Source organism: Taurulus bubalis (assembly GCF_910589615.1).
Source record: "Taurulus bubalis genome assembly, chromosome: 3".
NCBI lineage: Eukaryota > Metazoa > Chordata > Actinopteri > Perciformes > Cottidae > Taurulus > Taurulus bubalis.
In genome coordinates, this window is record NC_136591.1 from 36322259 (window position 1) to 36343914 (window position 21656).

General features: G+C 43.6%; 1 protein-coding gene across 1 annotated transcript; it reads right to left on the reverse strand.

Moving 5' to 3' along the window:
- Positions 1 to 294: 294 nt before the first annotated feature.
- LOC306734459 (kelch-like protein 33) lies at positions 295 to 4812 on the reverse strand (the record flags this gene model as incomplete). Its single annotated transcript, XM_079215815.1, has 4 exons — positions 295 to 817; positions 1354 to 1521; positions 1592 to 2519; positions 3516 to 4812. The coding sequence occupies 4 exons, from the start codon at positions 4810 to 4812 to the stop codon at positions 295 to 297; spliced, it is 2916 nt and encodes a 971-aa protein (XP_079071941.1).
- Between the last annotated feature and the right edge of the window lie 16844 nt (positions 4813 to 21656).

The following is a 21656-nucleotide window of genomic DNA, read 5'->3' on the forward strand; positions in this document are numbered from 1 at the left end:
ATTTTAATAATATCTCTCATCCCATCCCAAACTGGAACATGAATATTTGTATTACAGTGCCTTTTGAACACTGTTTCATTTCAATTTATAGCACCAAAGATTCTCTACATTGGTATCCTACCTTTTGCATGCCTAAAGGTTTACTTGATGTACTGCGTAAGATACCTTTATTTACCTTTATCCAGATGTCAAACTATTGTCAGACGTGATATTGTGGACAATGAAAGAATGTTAATAACATGCAATATGTACTAAACGTTACATACAACAATGACATGTATATGTCCCTGTGTTTTACAATCGGACATCCGGTGGCAAACACAGCACAGATGCTCGTATGTCATTGTTCGGCCCGGGCATCCTGCCCATGTTCTCCCATCTGTGTGTGGTTGGATCGTACCGGTGGACCATCCCGCTGTCACTGTAGTCATCCTGGCTGTATCCGCCCAGCACGTAAAACTTCCCCTCCAAAGCTGCGCCTCCTGCTCCCACATGCGGCACCGGCAGAGACGCGAAGGCGGTCCAGGAGTCGGCCACCGGATCGTACAGCTCGCAAGCTAGCTGGTCGACAGCGCACACGTTGTCGTCCACGGTGATTCCGCCGGCTACGTAGAGACGTTCGCCCAGGGTCTCCATGCAGTGGCGAGCTCGAGGCTCGGCCATGTTTGCCAAATGAGTGCTTCCTGTCTCAGGGCGGTAGAGAAACATGGATGCAAGACATTGGAAGTTCCTGCTCAGCCCACCTGAGACAAAGATCCGGCCTTGTAAAACTTTTGCCACATGTCCAGCCAGAGGCAGATGCAAGGGCCGCGTGAAGCTGAAGGAGAAGACATGTTTTTCAGGCAATGAAACGTTTTAATATGTGCTAGTTTATTTTAAGATTTTGGGATATTTTGCTTCCGGAACAAATTGACTAGTGGTCCAGAAAGCATCCAAAATACACATTTACGTCTGTATTCATTTTTACACTTTGTCTCATTGCGTCTGTAGATTTCTTCTATATTCACCAAAAGCGAGCATTAACTAATTATCAGAATACTTGTAATACAAAAGATAATCATCACAAGGTCAGTAATTATAGCTTATGTAAGTTCTGCCTGAACGATACGCTCCATAAAACTGTCAATTGTTCCTATATAACAGATCTTTTTAATCTAACCTCACCTAAATATATATTTATATTTTGTACCTAACCCAAAAGTTAATGGTAATTTTAGTCTTCTAATTCCTGAAGACTCAATTTTGCAACTGTGTTTGGTTTTATGTTTCGGTTATGTGAAATTTCATAACAATTCATAATGTGCAGATGTGTCGTATGAGCTATCTAGTTGGTAGACGGGTTGTCCAACATACCTCCAAGAGTTTCCAGTGGGGCAGTACCGTTCCACACTCTCTATATATTCAGAGTCACAATGGCCGCCGATGGCATATATCTTTCCATCCAGCACAGCCACAGAAAAAGAGCATCTTTTTTCCTGCATTTCAGTCAGGCTCTCCCAGCTGTCTTCAAGGGGGTCATACCTACACAGGAAAATATGAGTAAAGAGGCATTGAAATAAGTCTTTAATTCTCTAATCATCACCCCTCTCACCTGTAAACTGAACTCAGGGTGTCTCCGCTGCCGTAATACTTCTTGCCTCCAAACACGTATAGTTGTCCTTTGAGGACAGCCACCTCATGACTGAACCTCTCCGGCTCTGGCATCTCTGCCAACTTTCTCCACTCCATGTCCTTTTTTATCCCGATATGGTTCCTCAGGGAATTCACAAACCAGAGTTCTCTGCTGATGCTGCGGCTACCCAGATCTTCAGAAATCTGGTCCCCTCCAATCAAGACCAGACTCTCTTTCGGGAGATAGATCCGACACTGACTCTCCTTGGAGCAGAACTCCTTAAAAACTGCTTCATAGAGCTCTGCCAGGCTGGGATCAGACCACATGTTCAGCGATTGGACCTCTTTGAATTCCTTGAAAGTCATCAGGGAAAAGTGGATGGTTTTCATTAGTTCTTTAATGAGCTTCAGCCTTTTCCGGGGTTTTGCTTGGATCCATGTGACCACTGCCTTGAACACAACTAGCTCGGATGGAACACAGAGCAGACGACTATTCAAGTACTTGAGGAGCTTTTTGGCTGGCAGGTCCTTGAACTTTAAGATACACGCCACCTTTTCAAATTGCCGCGAAACAAAACTGTCTGCGACTTCAAGAAGCGGCGACATCTCGTAGGCCTCAGCAAAAGATGCCACGTCCAGGCAGGAGTGAGGATTTATTTCTCGATGCAGAAAGCTCAGGCACAAAGAGAGAGCAGGCCGGTACTGGAGCTGGAGAGCGATGATGGTGATCTCGAAGACGCACTTCCAGCTGATGGGGAGAGCCTCGCTGTAGGAGCAGTCAATCAAAACCTCCAGCTCCGATGCCAAAAGGAAGGGAAGGGTCACAAAAGGCTGATGGGACTCCTTCATCCCCAAGGTGAACATGCCACGGAAGTAGTCACTGCTCACAGCCAGGATGACTCTGTGGACTGAAGGGAGGACGGTAATGAGAACAGTATAGTAGACCCACTGTAATCCAGACTGAGGTATGGGGCTCGTTTATCATCGAGCTGTTTCCTAGAGATCTTGTTCATTCGATTATTATTGCTCACGTAGCTTGTACAACTCACAATCTGGGAGCATTGGGTGAAAACTACACAAGTACATTACACAAAAAATTAATGCCTGTGGTCTAATGTTCCATCAAAAATAATCTTTTGAGGAGTTTATGAAATATCTTACACTGTGCGACTATAGTTCAAGTCAAGGTGACAGTGTGGCCCAACTGCTTTCTCTGACAGCACAAAGGGCATATGTTGCAAATAAAAAGACCAGACTGAGATATAAAACCTAACCTCTGCAGAGGTGAAAAGAGACTCCAAGAAATCCTTCAGAAGTTATGAATGAATATTCCTCTAAAACAGTAAAGTTCAACTTCCATTCTGCATTTTTATGTTTGATTTGGAAACCAGGAATCGACGGATCGTATCTCTTTTACAGCCGATGACATAAAAAATACGTGTTGGCATGTTGGCAATGGCGGTGATGTTTTGCATGCACGCAAAATGGTTCTTTTATGTTCGGTAGTCAGAATTGGTGTTCAAACAGCTGACTTGACAGGACTACAAGTGTTTCGGTGTAACGTGTGACCGTGTTTACCAGTGACTTTCAGCAAAATGCCTCTTCGGTTGGTAAAGGGGTTGAAATGGATAATAAACACAGACGAGGACACCTACATGTTCTGTTTGTGTTTATTGAGTTTAAAAACTCAATAACCTCTGTCTTGGTATTTGACATTCTGTACAATACCATGGATAACATAGTTGAAAGTATCTAGAGACTTGTCTGCTTCTCCATTTGGTTTCTCCACCAAATACATGTATATATTTGGCCACATGAATGGAAAGTCAAACCGTTCCGGTTGCATTCACAATCTTTGGTTGGACGGTTAATGCTTGACAAGCTAGTCAAGGAGTTCTACTCACCGTGAAGCGATCCTCCGAGAGCCTCCAGAACGACATCACAGCCCACTCTCTCCATCCTCAGCTGTCTGATGGACCGAAGACTGACCTTCATTTCTTCTGCAGCCGAGATCACGTCGTCTTTCCCCTGCCCTCCAGTTGTTGTGGACTGTTCCTCCTCCTCTTTGCAGAGATCCAGCACCCTGGGGGCGCCCAGCGTTTGAGCCGCGGCCTTTATCTGGTGCCGCGTGTTCTTGTTCAGACATGATATGAGTCCAGTGTAGGCGAAGTCCACCACTGCCTTCAATCCAACCTGATCCACCTCTGGACCCAGAGACACTGACCACCCGTGGAGTCCGACACTTGCATCTTTTCTCTCGTTATCTCCATTACTTTGACTGAGTCTTTCTCGGATACGGAGGCTGACAGCGGCCAGGACAGGGGAGTGTACGTGGAAACTCGTCCCGTCCTTTGTGCTCAAAGTAAGGTCAGTGAGAAGGGAGGAGTCCCTGAACGCTGTCAAGGTGCGGAATACGTCTATGCAATTATCGTCTTTGCAGTAAACCTTCACCACATCTTCCTCATTGCCATCTGCTTCTTCATCCGGTGAATGTTCTGCTTCCTCATCATCTGTAGACTCTTCCTCTTCCCTTTGAAGCTCACTGTGATCAACTTGAAACCTTTCTCCTTGAGTTGTCTGAGATGATTCTACAACTGCTTTGTTCTCATCTGTCAACTTCTCTTTTTCATTCCTCTGTGAAACTTCATCGGGGTCTTCCAGTTCCACTGGATCCTTATATTGTTTCTCAACAGCACTCATTTCAATTTTGATTCTGTCAAAGTTGTTTATTCCATCTTCTGATCCCGTCAAATCAGAGTCTTCCTTCTCAGATTCCACTGAATCCGACAAGTGTTCTTCGTTAGTGACTGTTCTGAGCTCTCGGCTCGCGCTTTCTCGGTTTTGCAGAATTTCCTCATCCTCAGCTCGATTCATGTTTTTTCTTAATTGCTCTGCACGGTGATATTGCTCCTCTTCCTCATCATCTTCCTCCTCGACCTGCTCTTCTTCCCTGACTAAATCCACCCTCCTCTCTATCTCCTTTTCTCCTTCTGCAGCAGCTTCCTCAAGTTCCTCTACTTTCTTCGGCATCCTCTCAAACGTGTTCTCTTTTTCTCTTTTTTTCGCTTCCCCTTCTCCCTCATCCTTGCCTTCACACACTTCTTCTTCCTCGCTGCCCACATCCCATATCTCCTCCTTCTCCTCTTCGCTCGACTCAACTTTAACCCCCAGACTCCCCCTCGCCCTCTCCAGTGTCACCATAATCTGAGCTAATCCTTTTAATCCCTCAACACATCCACACCTCTCAAAGTCTTAAAATTGCAGATCACTTACTTCCTGAACGGTTTATGAGGAAAAATGCGCTGAGAAAACCCTGTACGTCCCGTAGCGCTCTTTGCTCTTTGGATGCTGCTGTTATTGTTGTGAACTGCGTCACCTCTACACCCGTCTGCAGACACCAGCTCTGTCATGTGTTTGTTCCTCTCCCGCCTCTCCCGCCTCCTGCATGTGTTGCATGGTTGCAGGCTCACTAATCCTCCCTTTAACCAAATAAGTTGCTATATTCAGAGCACTATCACGGGGTAATCTAAATTCTTGAGTTTTTGAGATGTCATCCTGAGACCCAACAAAGGTCTGTGACGGGTTGATGCTCTATAATGTAAAGTTACGTGTTTCCTCACTTTGTACTTTCATCATTTACCATGCACAGTATATTTACAGGCCATGCAGTTTATTATATTGCTATTTATTGAGTCCACTTTGCAGCCTCTCCCTGTAGTGATCAGCTCTGAAGTTATACTGTAAAGATTTGACCTGAGCAAGTAATAAAAGAGGGTATGATCTAGGCCTCTAGGCAGCTGGATTTGTGTCTTTGGGGTCATGGGATCTTAACATGTCTCTGAGATTAGTATTAAATACCCTCTGGGTCACCAGTGGGATCACATTGCTCCTCCACATCCAAGACCAGTGGAATCTGGGCCATGGATAGAGAGACGTGAGGGGAAGAAACATCAAGGCCGTAAAACAAAACAACTCCATTTACACCTGTTGCCCTTTGTGCTGACAGAAGAAAGCAGGGTCACACTGTCACCTTGACTTAAAATACAGTCGCACAGATCACAAGTGCAATCGCTGGCAACGGATCCTCCCGAATGTATTCTCTCCTTGCATTGTACCACACTGGTATATATGGCATTGGGTTGCATCATATCTGTAAATTGTGTGTGTATTCTTTTCTAAGTTGTTATTAAAGAGATAGACTGTACTTCTCTATATCGTAACATGGCAAATACTTGTTTGCTGTTATATTAGTGCACCTATAACTACTGCCTAGTTTCAAACTAGTGACAACTTTAATGTTGTGGAAGTCTGGAAAATATTTCATTGTTTAATTTTGGCATTCTTGAAGACCCAATTTCCCTCGACTAGGAGCCACTAACTCTGTAGCATGTTTTTCATGAATGTGGCTAATGTTCCTATTCTTTATTCTCCAAATGATGGAACAGTACAAGCCCATTTCCCCAAATCTAAAGATCTCGTCTTGGAACCTCGGGCCTCTAAATGCTCTGAAATCACAGCTCTTCAATTTTGATCAACACAGGGTGAGTTTTTTATTGAGGCGCTTTGAAGTGGAAGCGCTGTGAGTGGGTGAGTTGGAAAATGAAACTGGTGGGCAACACACTCCTACCTGAGAACGCAATGACTCTGGTCGTTCACATGTGAGGCAACACACACACACACACACACACACACACACACACACACACACACACACACAGTCACATGGAGGTTTAAACAAGCAGTCAAGTGAGTCAGGTTATTATTCAACCCTACGCAAAAAGCAGAAGTTGAATGCATTTAAATAAATTGAGGACTCGAGCTGAACGTTTGACATTTCGAGACATCCTTAAGTGCCACGTATAGAAAAAGATGTGCAGAGGTCGGTCTTCACATTATCGCCCACGGTGAGCGCTTCGCTCCGGGCAGCGGCTCACAATCTACTTATGAAAAGTATGTTTCCTCTGAAGTCCTGATTGTTACCATGACGACGCACGCAGCAAGAGGAGGAGTGAGGAGCGCTAACCTCCAGGCCCTCTGTTTCAAGAGCAGCACACACTGCTGGGACCAGAAGAGGCAGATTCCTCTGTATATTCTTCTTCTTAATAGCGGCAGCATCGTCTTCACTTATCAAAGCTTTATTTTTAAAACTGTATGAACACATTATTTCTGAAATGTAACTGAGCACATTCGAGAAGAACGTCCACATTTGTACGTCTGTACGGGTAGCATGAAGCTGGTTAGCTTAGCTTAGCATAAAGACTGGAAACAGGGGGAAACAGCTAGCTTAACTCCGCTGAAGGAAGAATAAAATCTGCCTGCGACAGCGTGCGGCTGGTATTGTGTTAATCTTGGGAGTCTATATGTGTCATCATGGTAAATACTATTTGTGGTGTTGTGTGCGGGTCGATGCACCATGATGCAGGCAACCAGCAGAGAGGAGAAATGCTAGCTGTCTGCTGCTAGCTGTCTGCTGCTAGCTGTCTGCTGCTAGCTGTCTGCTTTGTCTGCTGCTAGCTGTCTGCAGCTGTCTGCGTCTAGCTGTCTGCTTTGTCTGCTGCTAGCTGTCTGCTGCTAGCTGTCTGCTGCTAGCTGTCTGCTACAATCTTTGCACGGCTGTTATTTACAAAAAAATAAGCTTCATCTTGTCAAAATACAATCTAGTTTTATTGAACTTCTATGAATCCATGAAACACAAAAGGGAACACACACATGGAGATACATTTAAGAACGGCATTACAACATAATGGAAGTTAGAAGAAAAATAAAAAAGTTGCTAAATATGAATCTAATTGGCTCATACTGTTAAATACAACCTGTTCTTAATTTGGAATAAACATCTCTCTACAAGGATGCAAGCAACTGTGCAGAGAAAAATACCAGAAAAATACCATAAATAAAACATACATTACAGAAAAAGCCACGGCTTTTATTACAACTATTTTGGCTTGGAATGAGTAACAATGACTGATTGTCAAGCTCACTTCTCCTCTTAAATAATAATTAATGAATATAAATACAACATAAATATTATAATTTAACATAATAACAAACAACTGTAAGACTGTGTTTAAATTGCTTCAACATAATTAAGTTTCACAAAAGCTGCTTCTATTGTGAGGTCAGTTTATTCTAATGAAAACTACTGTATGAACTTGTCCAAGAAGAAGAAGAAGAAGAAGAAGAAGAAGAAGAAGAAGAAGAAGAAGAAGAAGAAGAATCCATATTTTTGTAAATTAGTCTGCAACAAGTAAAAGTATACATGTAACCATCAGATGTACTGCCAGATCCTGAGCTGCATCAGATCTCTTCAGCTATTGCCTTTTTTAATTGGGTCATGCTCTATTTTAAAACGATAACTCACTGCTTCCCAAAGAGAAAAGAGACAGGGCCAAGAAGGTGACGACGGTGCCAAAGAAACAAGAGACTTCTTTAAACAGCAGTCAGGATGCCGCGGTGGGAACAGAAGAATTGCATAGTTCACGGCATCATCTTTTAAATATTGTCCCACTGAGCCTGTTCTTTCTGGGGGGTGTTTATGTTTCGATGGTTCTCCTGAAGCCCTGAAACCTTTCCCCCCTCGCGTATCACTCCTGTGGCTCATTAGAAAAGGAGTGAGACGAGTCGAGGTCTATTTTTACAAACGAGGGGGTGAGAAAGCGAGACAGAAGGTGAGATTTCATGAGGCAAAAGCGAGGGCTGAGTTTATGTCGTGAACAGATTCTGGATGTATAAAATCTCTATATTCTAGGAGAGGGTAAAGAAAACTAACTCTAAAATATGGATGGTTATGTCTATAAACGCATATCTAACTTACTATTCTGTTTTTGTTTCCATTTTTTGTGCCACCCACTGCATTGTGGGAGTGGGCGGAGCCTTTTGAAAATGAAACCATCCTCTCGAAACGGAAGCCGGTGGGTCAAGCGCTGGCCCGCGGTCGAAGGAGAGACACGATGACGATGACGAGGGAGAGGGAGAGCGGCAGCAAGAGGAGGAGGACGAGAGGGAGAGAGAGGGACGGCGGCCACAGAGACGTCAGGCGCCGGGAGCCTCGGGGCGGCTCGGGCGGCTCGGGCGGCCTCTCCGCGTCCGGCCGGGAGATGACCAGCGGCCTGACCTGTGATACGCTCTCCTGGTGGACACAGAAGAAAAGAGGCGGGGCTTGTTGTGGACGAAAGGATGTGATTTGATAGAAATGTGTTTTTGCCACAAACTGCATGCAGTGCTATTTATAAAGTCTTTTCTTGACTCAAATCTGAATCACTCTCCTGCAGGGATAACGTAGTTTTGTGTCGGCCAAGAAGTTCGCATCGCACTGGTTTCCTTGAAGGTGATCTTTCCATTGGATTTTGGATTGTGGCATAACATAAGCTCTGTGGCAAACACAAATTTGGGATACTTGCACATTTCGTTCAGCAGGATAATCTTCACCAATGAGCACAAATTTCATGATTTTTGAAGCATGAATGTAGTATATATTAACGAGAGGGGTATTTACTGATGCATTTTATATTATAGAACAAAACGTTCAAACTTGTTTTACGCACAGACCTTATTTCAGGCATCTAACCAAAAATCAAAAGTAAAAAAAAATTAAAAACCTGACTTCGAGACTAGGGAAGCAAAGGTGGAAAAATGCTCACTGATTTCTGGGTTGTAGGACAATTTGCCGATGGAACCTTCTTTTGTTGATTCTTTAATTCTTTCTTTCGGTTCATCTGTAGTTTAGCTCTGATCCAGCTAGTTTGGTTGAGCTTAACCCAGTTCTAAACCAGTAAATAAACTATGTCACAGCCTTGTGTGCTGACACTGATTGGCCTCTCCATTGCTGAGTGTTCTACCTCCAGTATGGTCCTGTTGTGTGCTCGGTCAGGACTGAGCCGGAGGTTCCAGCGGTGCGACCGGTGGCTTTGCCCGCCGTCGTCCTCGCTCTCGGTGGTGTCTTGGCGCGCGACCTGCGGACGCCTGCGCCTCCGCGAGCTGATTCGCTGGAGAGGACCCGGCTCCTGGAGTCTGAACACAACGGGTTAAAGGGCACGAGGTCAGAGAAGCAGCGCTGAGCGCGGACATGCACGTGTGTGCGTGTGTGTGTGTGTGTGTGTGTGTGTGTGTGTGTGTGTGTGTGTTTGGTGCACACCGAACCTGCAATCTGTGTCCTCTATATCAGCATCTGCATCACTCTCACCCTGAGGGTCAGACAATAGGCACTCCTCCTGTAGAGGAATGAAACTCTGTAATTAATATTTAATCAAATACAGAAACGTGCAGAAAAACGGACAAATGTAATATACAGATAATTTGCTCGAAGTGGTTCCGTCCTTTTTGGAGAGAGATTTGAAAGCCTATTTCTGAATACAACCCCCACATTACTGTTGGGGCTTTTATTTTGTAGTCGTTGGATGAGACACAGATGAGCCACGCGGTGAATCATTGCCACGATTTGTAAACCAGACGCAGCGACTCTTGGCATTTGTCTGTGTGCGTGTTCTCGCGCGTCACTCATTATTATCACCATTATTATTAGGTGTGAATCTGCTGACACCTCTACACATGAGTAATGAGCTCAGAGACACCTAATCTGCTGGTTGCTTCCTACTGGTTTGTACTGTGTATGTAAAAAACGGCATAATTCATCTTAATCATCATAATTTGTGCGTCATTGACAGTAGAGCCGGGCATCAATCCTTAATACTTTTGGGGTGCCGACCAAAATGTGTATGTTGATCTGAATATCCACATTTAGATCACAAGCTGTTTATATTCCTAAAAGTAAATGATAAAAAAGAGTATCATATTGATATAGTGGTTACTTTGGTAACCCCTAAAACTCTACATCATACATATATTATTGAATATTTTAAACAAAAGATGTTTACCTAAGAGTAGTAGCACTACAATGTTTGTCAAGAGAATATTTGCGGGCCCTAAATTAATTTTACTCTTATAATTTAGACGATTATAGGAATAGTTGACATTTTTGGAAATATTCTTATGCCTGATGTCTGAGGAGTTTAATTGATCTTCTCATCTTTCTCTTTAGTATATTATAGAATACAATATTGCACTATTCCTTAAAAAAAGAAAAGAAAACAGTGGTAATAATATGGCTTCCATGAACAATGTTTCGTCCTTTCAGGTTTGTTTGTGACCAGGAACATAAATGATGTCATTCCTCTCAATTCCCAAATATTTCTCTCATTTAATGAACGCTGTTCGTCACATGCTGCAACCTTGAAACAAGACAAACAAATACAAAAGCTAAAATAAAGGCGACGTCAATATCAAATCTTCAGACACATGCATGTCAGACTCGTAATAGTAAATAGTAAATAGTCGCATGCACACGCCTGTCAGAAAGAAACACGCACCACACCATTAACCACATGTACGGCCCTGCAAAAATAAACTTTAATCTCAACTGAGTTCAAAGGGAAACGTATTTTCACCTGGATTATGTTTGAAGTTAGTTCGGTTTAATTTAAAAAAAAGTCTTAGTTTGACAAAATGAAAAAAGAATAGTAATTGGTTTACAAGTACTACTTGATGAAGTACTACTTGATTATGTTAAGGAAAAGAAATATTACTTATTTATGTTGAGGCAACAAAAGTACTAGTTAGTAGTTTAGTTATATATTCGCTGCAAAAGTACTACTTGGTTATATTGAAGCAACTTAAGTACTACTTGGTTATGTTTAAACAACTAAAATACTACTTGGTTATGTTTAAACAACTAAAATACTACTTGGTTATGTTTAAACAACTAAAATACTACTTGGTTATGTTTAAACAACTAAAATACTACTTGGTTATGTTTAAACAACTAAAATACTACTTGGTTATGTTTAAACAACTAAAGTACTACTTGGTTATGTTTAAACAACTAAAGTACTACTTGGTTGTGTTTAAACAACTAAAATACTACTTGGTTATGTTTAAACAACTAAAGTACTACTTGGTTATGTTTAAACAACTAAAATACTACTTGGTTATGTTTAAACAACTAAAGTACTACTTGGTTATGTTTAGACAACTTAAGTACTACTTGGTTATGTTTAAACAACTAAAATACTACTTGGTTATGTTTAAACAACTTAAGTACTACTTGGTTATGTTTAAACAACTAAAATACTACTTGGTTATGTTTAAACAACTAAAATACTACTTGGTTGTGTTTAAACAACTTAAGTACTACTTGGTTATGTTTAAACAACTAAAATACTACTTGGTTATGTTTAAACAACTTAAGTACTACTTGGTTATGTTTAAACAACTAAAGTACTACTTGGTTGTGTTTAAACAACCAAAGTACTACTTGGTTGTGTTTAGACAACTAAAGTACTACTTGGTTCTGTTTAAACAACTAAAGTACTACTTGGTTGTGTTTAGACAACTAAAGTACTACTTGGTTGTGTTTAAACAACCAAAGTACTACTTGGTTGTGTTTAGACAACTAAAGTACTACTTGGTTATGTTTAAACAACTAAAGTACTACTTGGTTGTGTTTAAACAACTAAAGTACTACTTGGTTATGTTTAAACAACTAAAGTACTACTTGGTTATGTTTAAACAACTAAAATACTACTTGGTTATGTTTAAACAACTAAAGTACTACTTGGTTATGTTTAGACAACTTAAGTACTACTTGGTTATGTTTAAACAACTAAAATACTACTTGGTTATGTTTAAACAACTAAAATACTACTTGGTTATGTTTAAACAACTAAAATACTACTTGGTTATGTTTAAACAACTAAAATACTACTTGGTTATGTTTAAACAACTTAAGTACTACTTGGTTATGTTTAAACAACTAAAATACTACTTGGTTATGTTTAAACAACTAAAGTACTACTTGGTTATGTTTAAACAACTTAAGTACTACTTGGTTATGTTTAAACAACTAAAATACTACTTGGTTATGTTTAAACAACTAAAATACTACTTGGTTATGTTTAAACAACTAAAATACTACTTGGTTATGTTTAAACAACTAAAGTACTACTTGGTTATGTTTAAACAACTTAAGTACTACTTGGTTATGTTTAAACAACTAAAATACTACTTGGTTATGTTTAAACAACTAAAATACTACTTGGTTATGTTTAAACAACTAAAATACTACTTGGTTATGTTTAAACAACTTAAGTACTACTTGGTTATGTTTAAACAACTAAAATACTACTTGGTTGTGTTTAAACAACTTAAGTACTACTTGGTTATGTTTAAACAACTAAAATACTACTTGGTTATGTTTAAACAACTTAAGTACTACTTGGTTATGTTTAAACAACTTAAGTACTACTTGGTTATGTTTAAACAACTAAAGTACTACTTGGTTATGTTTAAACAACTAAAGTACTACTTGGTTGTGTTTAAACAACCAAAGTACTACTTGGTTGTGTTTAGACAACTAAAGTACTACTTGGTTGTGTTTAGACAACTAAAGTACTACTTGGTTATGTTTAAACAACTAAAGTACTACTTGGTTGTGTTTAAACAACTAAAGTACTACTTGGTTGTGTTTAGACAACTAAAGTACTACTTGGTTGTGTTTAAACAACTAAAGTACTACCTGGTTGTGTTTACAGGACACATCTCCTAGGTGTTTTTTAACCCCTCCTCTCTACGCTGACCGATGTGAAACTTATTCCTGATACATCATAAGCAAACATAATCCCTAAGGAAATACATTGCCCACAAAATACAATTAAAAATGCAGTTTTGTTGTGGGAGAGAGTACTTTTGTCGGAGACAAAGCACACATAGTCACACATCACCTCTGTGCCGTATCCCTCAGAGAACCTGGTCACCATCACCCTGTTTTTCCCACAGTGTTCACACGGCAGCGAGTCCTGAGAATAGAAGATAATGATGGAAAGACATCGTGACAACATCATGGACGGTATACACACGGTAAAGAACACACACACACACACACACACAGCAGGCAGCAGATGGAAAGAGGTCGGCGGGGAAGTTAAAGGTATGTATTTAGAGCACGGTTACAGATGAAGAAACAACACTGAGCGGCGGCCACAGGCACTTAGGTGGCTCAGCGGAGCACTCACCGGCGTGGGTGTGTGTGCGTCTGAGTGAGCTGCACGGGGCCCGGCCTCACACAGACACACACCATCCACCTCCCCACAGCGCGCACCCATCTGAGACAGAGACAGAGAGGAGAGACGGCTGTTTGTGGCGCTTCTCGGACCTTTTTTATATATTGCTGAGTACAGGCATATTATCACAACGTTTGTATTTCATGCATTCAGTGATACGGTTTCTGGCTTTCAACCTTTTCCACCGACTCGCATTTCAAACTGGAGGAATTGACCGGCACAACTTTTGTGTCAATTCGCGGCCCACAAAGTGCGATGAAGCCGCTTTGTGTGTCATTTAGAGATTCCCAATATGCAGGTAACGGGTGTAAATTAATGACCTCACCTCACAGTCATTGTCAGACGTCTCTCCGGAGGAAAAGAGGCCGCGGGGGTCCGGTTCCCTCCGCAGCATGACCTCCGACCCGGCTCACACGCTCACGGAGTCCTGCTGCAACACACACACACACACACACACACACACACGGCAGGTTTCAACGTCACAGTTATGATATTGGTGAAAGGTGATAATATGCGATAGTATCTGAGCAATCATGATTGTAGTGGCCATTTGTCCAATAACTCAAATAAAATCATAGGCCTACCCAGGTGCATGCTGGTCCTGTACCTGCCTACTCCTATATATAAACCTCAGGTGCCCACAGCATTACCAATTAATAAACCAATAAACAATCTAAAGACTGATAAAGCTAGACAACTACTATCAAAAAAAAAACTATCCTAATACATCAAAAAAATCGAACCTAAATAAGAAAACAACTATAATAAATAAACAACTTGTGAGTAAAATAGCATAATATCCAATGAATAGCTCCTCCATTGATGTCCCTTTCAAGCAAAGGTTATTCTAAATGGCTCCACTTTCTAATATTAATAATATTTACAGTAATGGCTTTATGAATTCATTGTCTTACATTCCTATGACTCTTCTTCTTTTCTTTTGTTTTGCTTTAATCAAAGAAAAGAGATTATTTATTTATTAACTTGGCGTTACAGTGGTGGACAGATGCCGCCGTCTTTACGCACGCAGCCTCGCTGTAACATCTGCTCAGTGTCCGCATCTGGTTACGTAAGAGCCGACGACACTCAACGTTAGAGACAACTTTTCGGATATAAAGACGAGAAAGATGATGTCATCAATTAAGATATCACGTTTCTTAGTGATAATCAAACACATATAATTAGTAGTAGTATGCACACACAGATAGCTTCTTCCTAAGCGATAATAAGATAGAGCATGTTTACCTCGTGCGCATCCTGTGCAGGGACATGGAGTAAAGCCGTAACGCAGTGAACGGGCTCATCGTGGCGCGGGGAAGCCGGGAGCTCGCGCCGCTTGTGAAGGTTGGACATCGTAGCAAATCCCCCTCCGGAGTGACGTCAGCTCGAGCGATGACGCGCAGCTCCAGTGTACAGGCTGTAGCGCGCGCTCACCGGGACGCCGAATGTAACCCCAAAAGCACCGCGGGAGCGCGGAGAGCGGCGGGGGCTTCCGTTCGGGACTTTTTCAAAATAAAAGACCGTGTTGGTGGAAAGTCAGACAACAGGTGGTGGGGGGCTTGAATAATCAGTGGACCTCACCGTGTGTTCTCTGGCTTCAAAACTAAAACAAAGATGAATATCAATTGGATTTGGACACAAAAATGCAGCGTTTTATTCTCCAAAATATTTTCACAGCACATTCATATCCATATATTAAGAGCAGAAATGCACTTTGGGTTATAGACACAAACAGCAACAAATACATTAAGACAAATCATGTACACGTGGGGTCCTGTAAGCTTTTTATTGTTTTAGTTAATTCAGTGTTTTCGTAGTCCATATTCAACATTTCTCTAACAATTGGTAATCCAGTTTTGCCTTTCAGAAAAACTAAACTTGTGTTTTGGTCCTCTCCATATCTCTGGCAGGGTTCCCCCTCCTGGATCATGATCCCAACCTGGTGTGGTGAACCTGGCAATCATCAGGTCCAAAGTAGGGAGCCTACATTTACATGAATGAATGAATGAATATTTACTTTATTAATCCCCGAGGGGAAATTTGGTGTCGACGTAGCAGCAATTTACAGGCAAAAATAAGATATAAAAACAACAGGGATGGAAGATATATACAATAATAATAATAATAATAATAATAATAATAATAATAATAAAATATATCGAATAGTGAATATAGCAGCATGGTACATCGGCATTGTAATGGTCTTTCAGGAAAATGAGACGTTTACTTGCTTAAAATGCTGCACATTCAATTGTGTGTGTGTGTGTGTGTGTGTGTGTGTGTGTGTGTGTGTGTGTGTGTGTGTGTGTGTGTGTGTATTGAATTCGTGCTCACAGCTCAGCTCATCTTTTGTAACAAATTCAAAAAAAGAGTTGGCTCACAGGCGTCATAATGAAGTCATCATCTATATTTTTGCACATAAAAAGGTCATCTAAGGTCATCCCCGGCCCGCAGCCCGGGATTACCGACTATCCCTTTTTATTTATTAGGATTTATAAATAATATGAGCCGTGGTCCCCGGACCCTCACGACGTAGAAAACCTGAACTCTCTCAAAGCAAACTGCTGTGATTACATCTCATCTTTACCCCGATCTTTATCTTGAAGCTGTGAAGACACTGAGAGAGTTGAGCTTCATTCAGACAGAGCAACAGATGAAAAGAGGGGCGCACGTTTACATGCACAACCCTTACCACACACACACACACACACACACACACACACACACACACACAGAAAGTACCGGGGCCAGTTCTCAGGAAATCACCCGGAAATGTCTGTCCCTGTGGGAAATCTGTCTGTTTCAGTAGCTGCGCCACATCAACACCAAAACACTGAGAGTTCAAATCCAGTTACATATTGATTATCATTGGCAATAGTACACACACAAAATTACACGAATGAGATGCTACAAAGAGGATTTAAGCTCTTGAAAACACCGTTGGTACATAAAGAGCTCGTTGGCCTGGATGTCCCAGGAGTCCCGTTCCCGCCTCCAGACAGCGGGGCCACTGAACGAGATAAAGGGTAATTAGGGGCGACCTAATGGTCCGAGGGAGGGATTCCTCATTACGGCTGCATGTCGACCATGCAAATGACCCCTGTGAACATGACCGTACACTGTACGGGACTGCAGGCGCTTTTTATTTCACCCAGTGAGGCAGTCCATGTGACTATTTCTTCCTTCTTTTATTCATTTTTTAAACGGCCAATGCTGGTCTCTACATGCACCGATGTCCATAATCCCTCTGTCCGCTGCTTAATGATCCAAAACGCACAGAAACTTTGCGGCACGTCTCATCGAGGCGTCTCGGATGTGTCGTCCACGAAGTTGCACGTCGTTAAAAAAAAGAAAATGGGGGATGCACGCCGAGATTTGGTCAGTCGTGCTCTGTTATGCCTTCACAGGGAAGAGGAGGAGGAGGAAGAGGAGGAAGAGGAGGAGGAGGAGGAGGGAAGTAACTGATCTCCAGAGGCAGATATACGTTTGTGTATACACAAGTAGCAATACAAACAGGAGATGCAGGCTCGATAAGGAAATTAAGGGAAAGGGTGCAACTCAAATAAGCCAAGAGTGATGCACCAACGGACAAATGCACCTCTCTCTCTCCCTCTCTCTCTCTCTCTCTCGGCTCTCTAAATCTCTCTCTCCGAAAGAAAGAGAGATGAAAGTCCAGGCATAGCTGCAGAAGCGTCGTTTGGATATTCTAGAGAGAGTTGCTTGAATTCTCCCCGTCGCAGTCGGACGGAGGACCAAACGAAGCGTCCAAAACGCCTATGAATTCTTTCCCCTTTGACCGAGGTCACGGTGGACTTTTGGATCGAGGCTTCGGGCTCGCCATTTGAGACCCGAAGAACCAAACCCGAGGCAATTGCAGGTCACGGTGCTGCGGGCGGTTTCGAAGATCGTGATCTGTGCGCTTCCGTGGACGACGGGTGAGGCCGAGCGTCACGCGCCATAAGGACGAAAGCAAATGGGACCGGATCCCCAAAAAGGCCTTGTTCTAACCCTAACCCTAACCCTCCAATAAGAGGAAGGGGCATGCTTTCTTCCTGCAGCTCAAAACAGAGGTTATCACCTGGTTTGTCAACAGAACTTCACGGACAGCTGTGACAGGCCAATGAAGGAGCCGGACCCAGCCAGGGATAACCCCCCAACTTGGGATTTCGACCAATCCTTCCTGAAACCAGCTGCGCGTCTCTGCCTCAACGCTTTGGACTTCTCAGACCTCTGGGACGAGGAAGACAGCACAGAGGACGAGGCGACCGGCTCGACCAGCGAATCGTCGGCGTGCCCCCGAGGCCCTCCGGCCCCACCTCCTCTTCCTCCACCTCTTCCTCCCCCGCTCGCCCCACCTTTGCCCTCGGCCTCCCTCGAGGGCCCGGCCGCCAAATGCCGCACCGTGAGGCTCCACTGGAGGGAGCTGCAGAGTTTAGCTCCCCTTCCCAGGATGACGCGCTTCGGGGCCCGCACCATTTGGGCCGGACTCGAGCCGGTCCACTTGGACACCGACCGGCTGGAGTGCCTGTTTGAATCTAAGGGCAGTAGCGGCAGCTTCAACGTGGCTTCTGGGAGGCAGGTAAGACCCACGAGACAGCACGACGTCTCAGGAGTGGAGCGAGATGATGCTGACCGATGTGTTTTTGCAGCATCAGATTTAAGGACTTTGGGGAAATTGTGAGAGTTATTTGAGATATTTGAGCATGTGACGCAACATTTCTGCATTATGCACCAAACATTTCTTGCCCTCAACTAGATGTCCCTTCCTTTCAAATAAGGCACGTTTGCACCGATTGATCCACTACAGTGGAATACAGGGCTCCAAATCATATTTTTTTACAAATCTGATTGTCAAATACTTCTTCAGTGGGACAAATCGTCAACTTCCTAAAATAATGGCATGTAATGCTATGTCATGTTTCGTCAAGAGTGAGACTTAGGCTATTTTATTTTGCCTAAGTCAAAAGACAGTGGGACTTAGGCAATTTTACAAGCTTTTCAGGATGGCATTTTGAAGCTAGCATTTAAGCTAGCAATTTAGTTAGCATTTTTGTCAATGAAAATCTCACTTGAACATGATGTTAGTAATCATAACATCATTTGACATTAACAGCTTGTGCACCCCTATTACATTTGGTCAAGTTTTTGGTGTTTTCTGAAAAAACAGAAAAAAAGGACCATTAGTCCTAGTCCTAGACCATTAGACCACTTGGGCCATTATTTTAGGAAGGTGAGGAAATGCAACCTTCCATGCGCTTACAGAAATGACTGTCTCATATCCTCCTCTTCATCCCGCTACAGAAGCCACCGGCGCTCTCGGTTTTGGGGATGAAGAGGAGTAACATCATCACCATCGCTCTGAGCCGCCTGCCCCCTCCCCGCCTCCTCCCCCCAGCGATCTACAGCATGGACAGCAGCGTGCTGGACAGAGAGGACCTTCAGGTACAGAGGTCGCAAGAATTTGACCTTCGGCATTCGCTTAACCTTGAAAGTGTTTTTTCCCTGACCTGCAATTCGTTGCCCTCACCGAAATGAAACCTGAGCTTAAAGACAGACACGCAGCTTCTGTCGAGTTCATCTCTTTCCACGTTCCCTCCTAAAACAGCGGCTCACAGCGCTGATCCCCACAGAGGAGGAAGTGTGTCTGATCAAGGAGGCCCAGGCCCAGAACCCCCACTCCCCTCTGGCCCCGGCCGAGCTCTGCCTGCTCACTTTGGGGGAAATCCCACATCTGACCTCCAGGCTCCAGCTGTGGGCCTTCGCTCTGGACTACGACTCCTTGGAGAGGGTAAGTGAAAAATGAGAAGAATGGATTCATTAACAGCATTTTCATGAAGACGGATATAGTCTGTTTTGCTACCCTTTAAATTCCCAACAAATTGGTCTGGACACAGATGGAAGTTTTTTTAGGAGTCTTTTAGTTATTTAACATGCATATGTGCAGTACACCTTTGAGCCACATGAGGGCGCATGCATGTTTATATTGTTTAAGTTTAGCTTACTTATAACATTAAATCTAATGTCAAAGACTAACGTACATAACGTTCTTATTTGGGCGTATTCAAGTATTTAACGCGTGTATATGATTTAAATCATTTATACAACAAAGTATTAAACTGAAATCTCTTAAAAATGACTTTTTTAGGTACTCAAGATAATAAAAGGTGATGCATGAATGGCAGTAAAAATGGTTTCTAACATAAATTTACGCACAAATCCGCCATTTGGAGAAGGCCTGTTGTGAATTGGGTGGCGGTTTATTTTAAAGTTCACCAAACACTGGTCTAAATGATGCAAAGAGTGATTCAACCTGCATGGCTTCATGGTACAAACTCCTGCATTTGCATAAGACAAATAAAACTGGATCCATAGCGCGAGCGTGACTACTGTTGATGCCGCCTACACGAGCTCCATCCTCAACACGTCACGGCCCTGTTAGAGTTGCGCAGTACCGCCGTGACTTCCATCCACCGAACGTGTCACCAGACTAAAAATAACACACGGATTCGATGGCTCACCTATGAATCACCACATTGTCCTCCTTGGCGGCAGGAGCTCGCCGAGCCTCTCTTCCATCTGAAGCTGGCCATGGAGCAGCTGGCGGCCAGCCAGACCTTCAGGTGTCTGCTGGCGACGGTGCTGGCGATCGGCAACTTCCTCAACGGCCGCAAGGTGAGCGATCCCAATCTTCATCCCGCATCTTTATTTAAAACATGTTCTTCCTTTTTTTGTTAGTTTTACCTTTCCAACTAAATCCTCTCAATGTTGATGTGCCAAGGCCCGGGGCTTTGAGCTGAGTTACCTGGGGAAGCTGTCCCAGGTGAGGGATACGCACACTCGCCAGCCGCTGCTGCTCCACGTCTGCGTGCTGCTGCTGCAGCTCTACCCGCAGTCCACCGACCTCCACTCCGACATCACCGCTGTCACCAAAGCTGGCAAGGTGCGTACACCCAGCCTTTTTGAGTGTGCATTTGAAAACCAAGTAGAAACTGGACTATGCAACAAATGTAATATAATCCACGACAAAGTGCCCAAACGTCCCCTCTCTTTCTCTTCTCTCCAGTTCGACTACTCCCTAGTCCAGTCCAACCTCACCCAGCTGGAGGCCCTGTGCAAAGCATCATGGGAGCAGCTTAAGATCCTGGACAAGGCAGACGGGAAGAGGAGAGGAGGGAAGGTGGAGAAGAGGAGAGGAGGAGGAGGAGGTGGAGGAAATGAGGAGGGCTCGCTCCGTCATCGGCTGCCGCAGATTTTAAAAGAGTGCGAGGAGAGGCTGAAGGTCGTGAGAGCCGTCCATCGCCGGGTCATCAACAGGTGAGGGCGAGGTGTGATTCATTGTGTTCACTCGTGTCCAGTTGTGTGTCATCTGTTCCTCTGCAATGTTTGAGCCTGAGGCCACAAGTTGTCCTTTTTATTGCTGCTGTGGTTAAGTTTAACTCTTGGACTCACACCTTGCGTTTGGGCCTCCAGGTTCCACTCTTTCCTCTTATTCCTCGGCTACTCCCGAGCCATGGTGAGGGACACCAAAGCGGAGGACTTCTGCAAAACCATCAGCAACTTTTCCTTGGAGTACAGGACCACGCGGCAGGCCGTCCTCCTGCAGAGAGAGAGGGAACGCCAGAGGAGCGGAGCGGGAAGCCCGGGCCCCAACGCGCCCACGGCCAGGAGGAAACGCCAACAGACTCCAACACAGGTTTGGGTTTTGATCTCAGATGCTTTCGAGGGTGAAGCACCGTTCTGGGAGAAGAAAAGCAAGATCAACTGGTTTTGTTAACCCGCTGTGTGTCGGCCCACCAGGAGGACGAGGAGCAGTGCAGGCTGGAGGAAGTGCTGAGAGCTCCCGAGTCCGACCTGAGACGGGACGCCACTCTGCCTCGAGCTCGCAGGAGGATGGCGGACCATATTTATTCAATCTCACAGAAAATGAAAGGG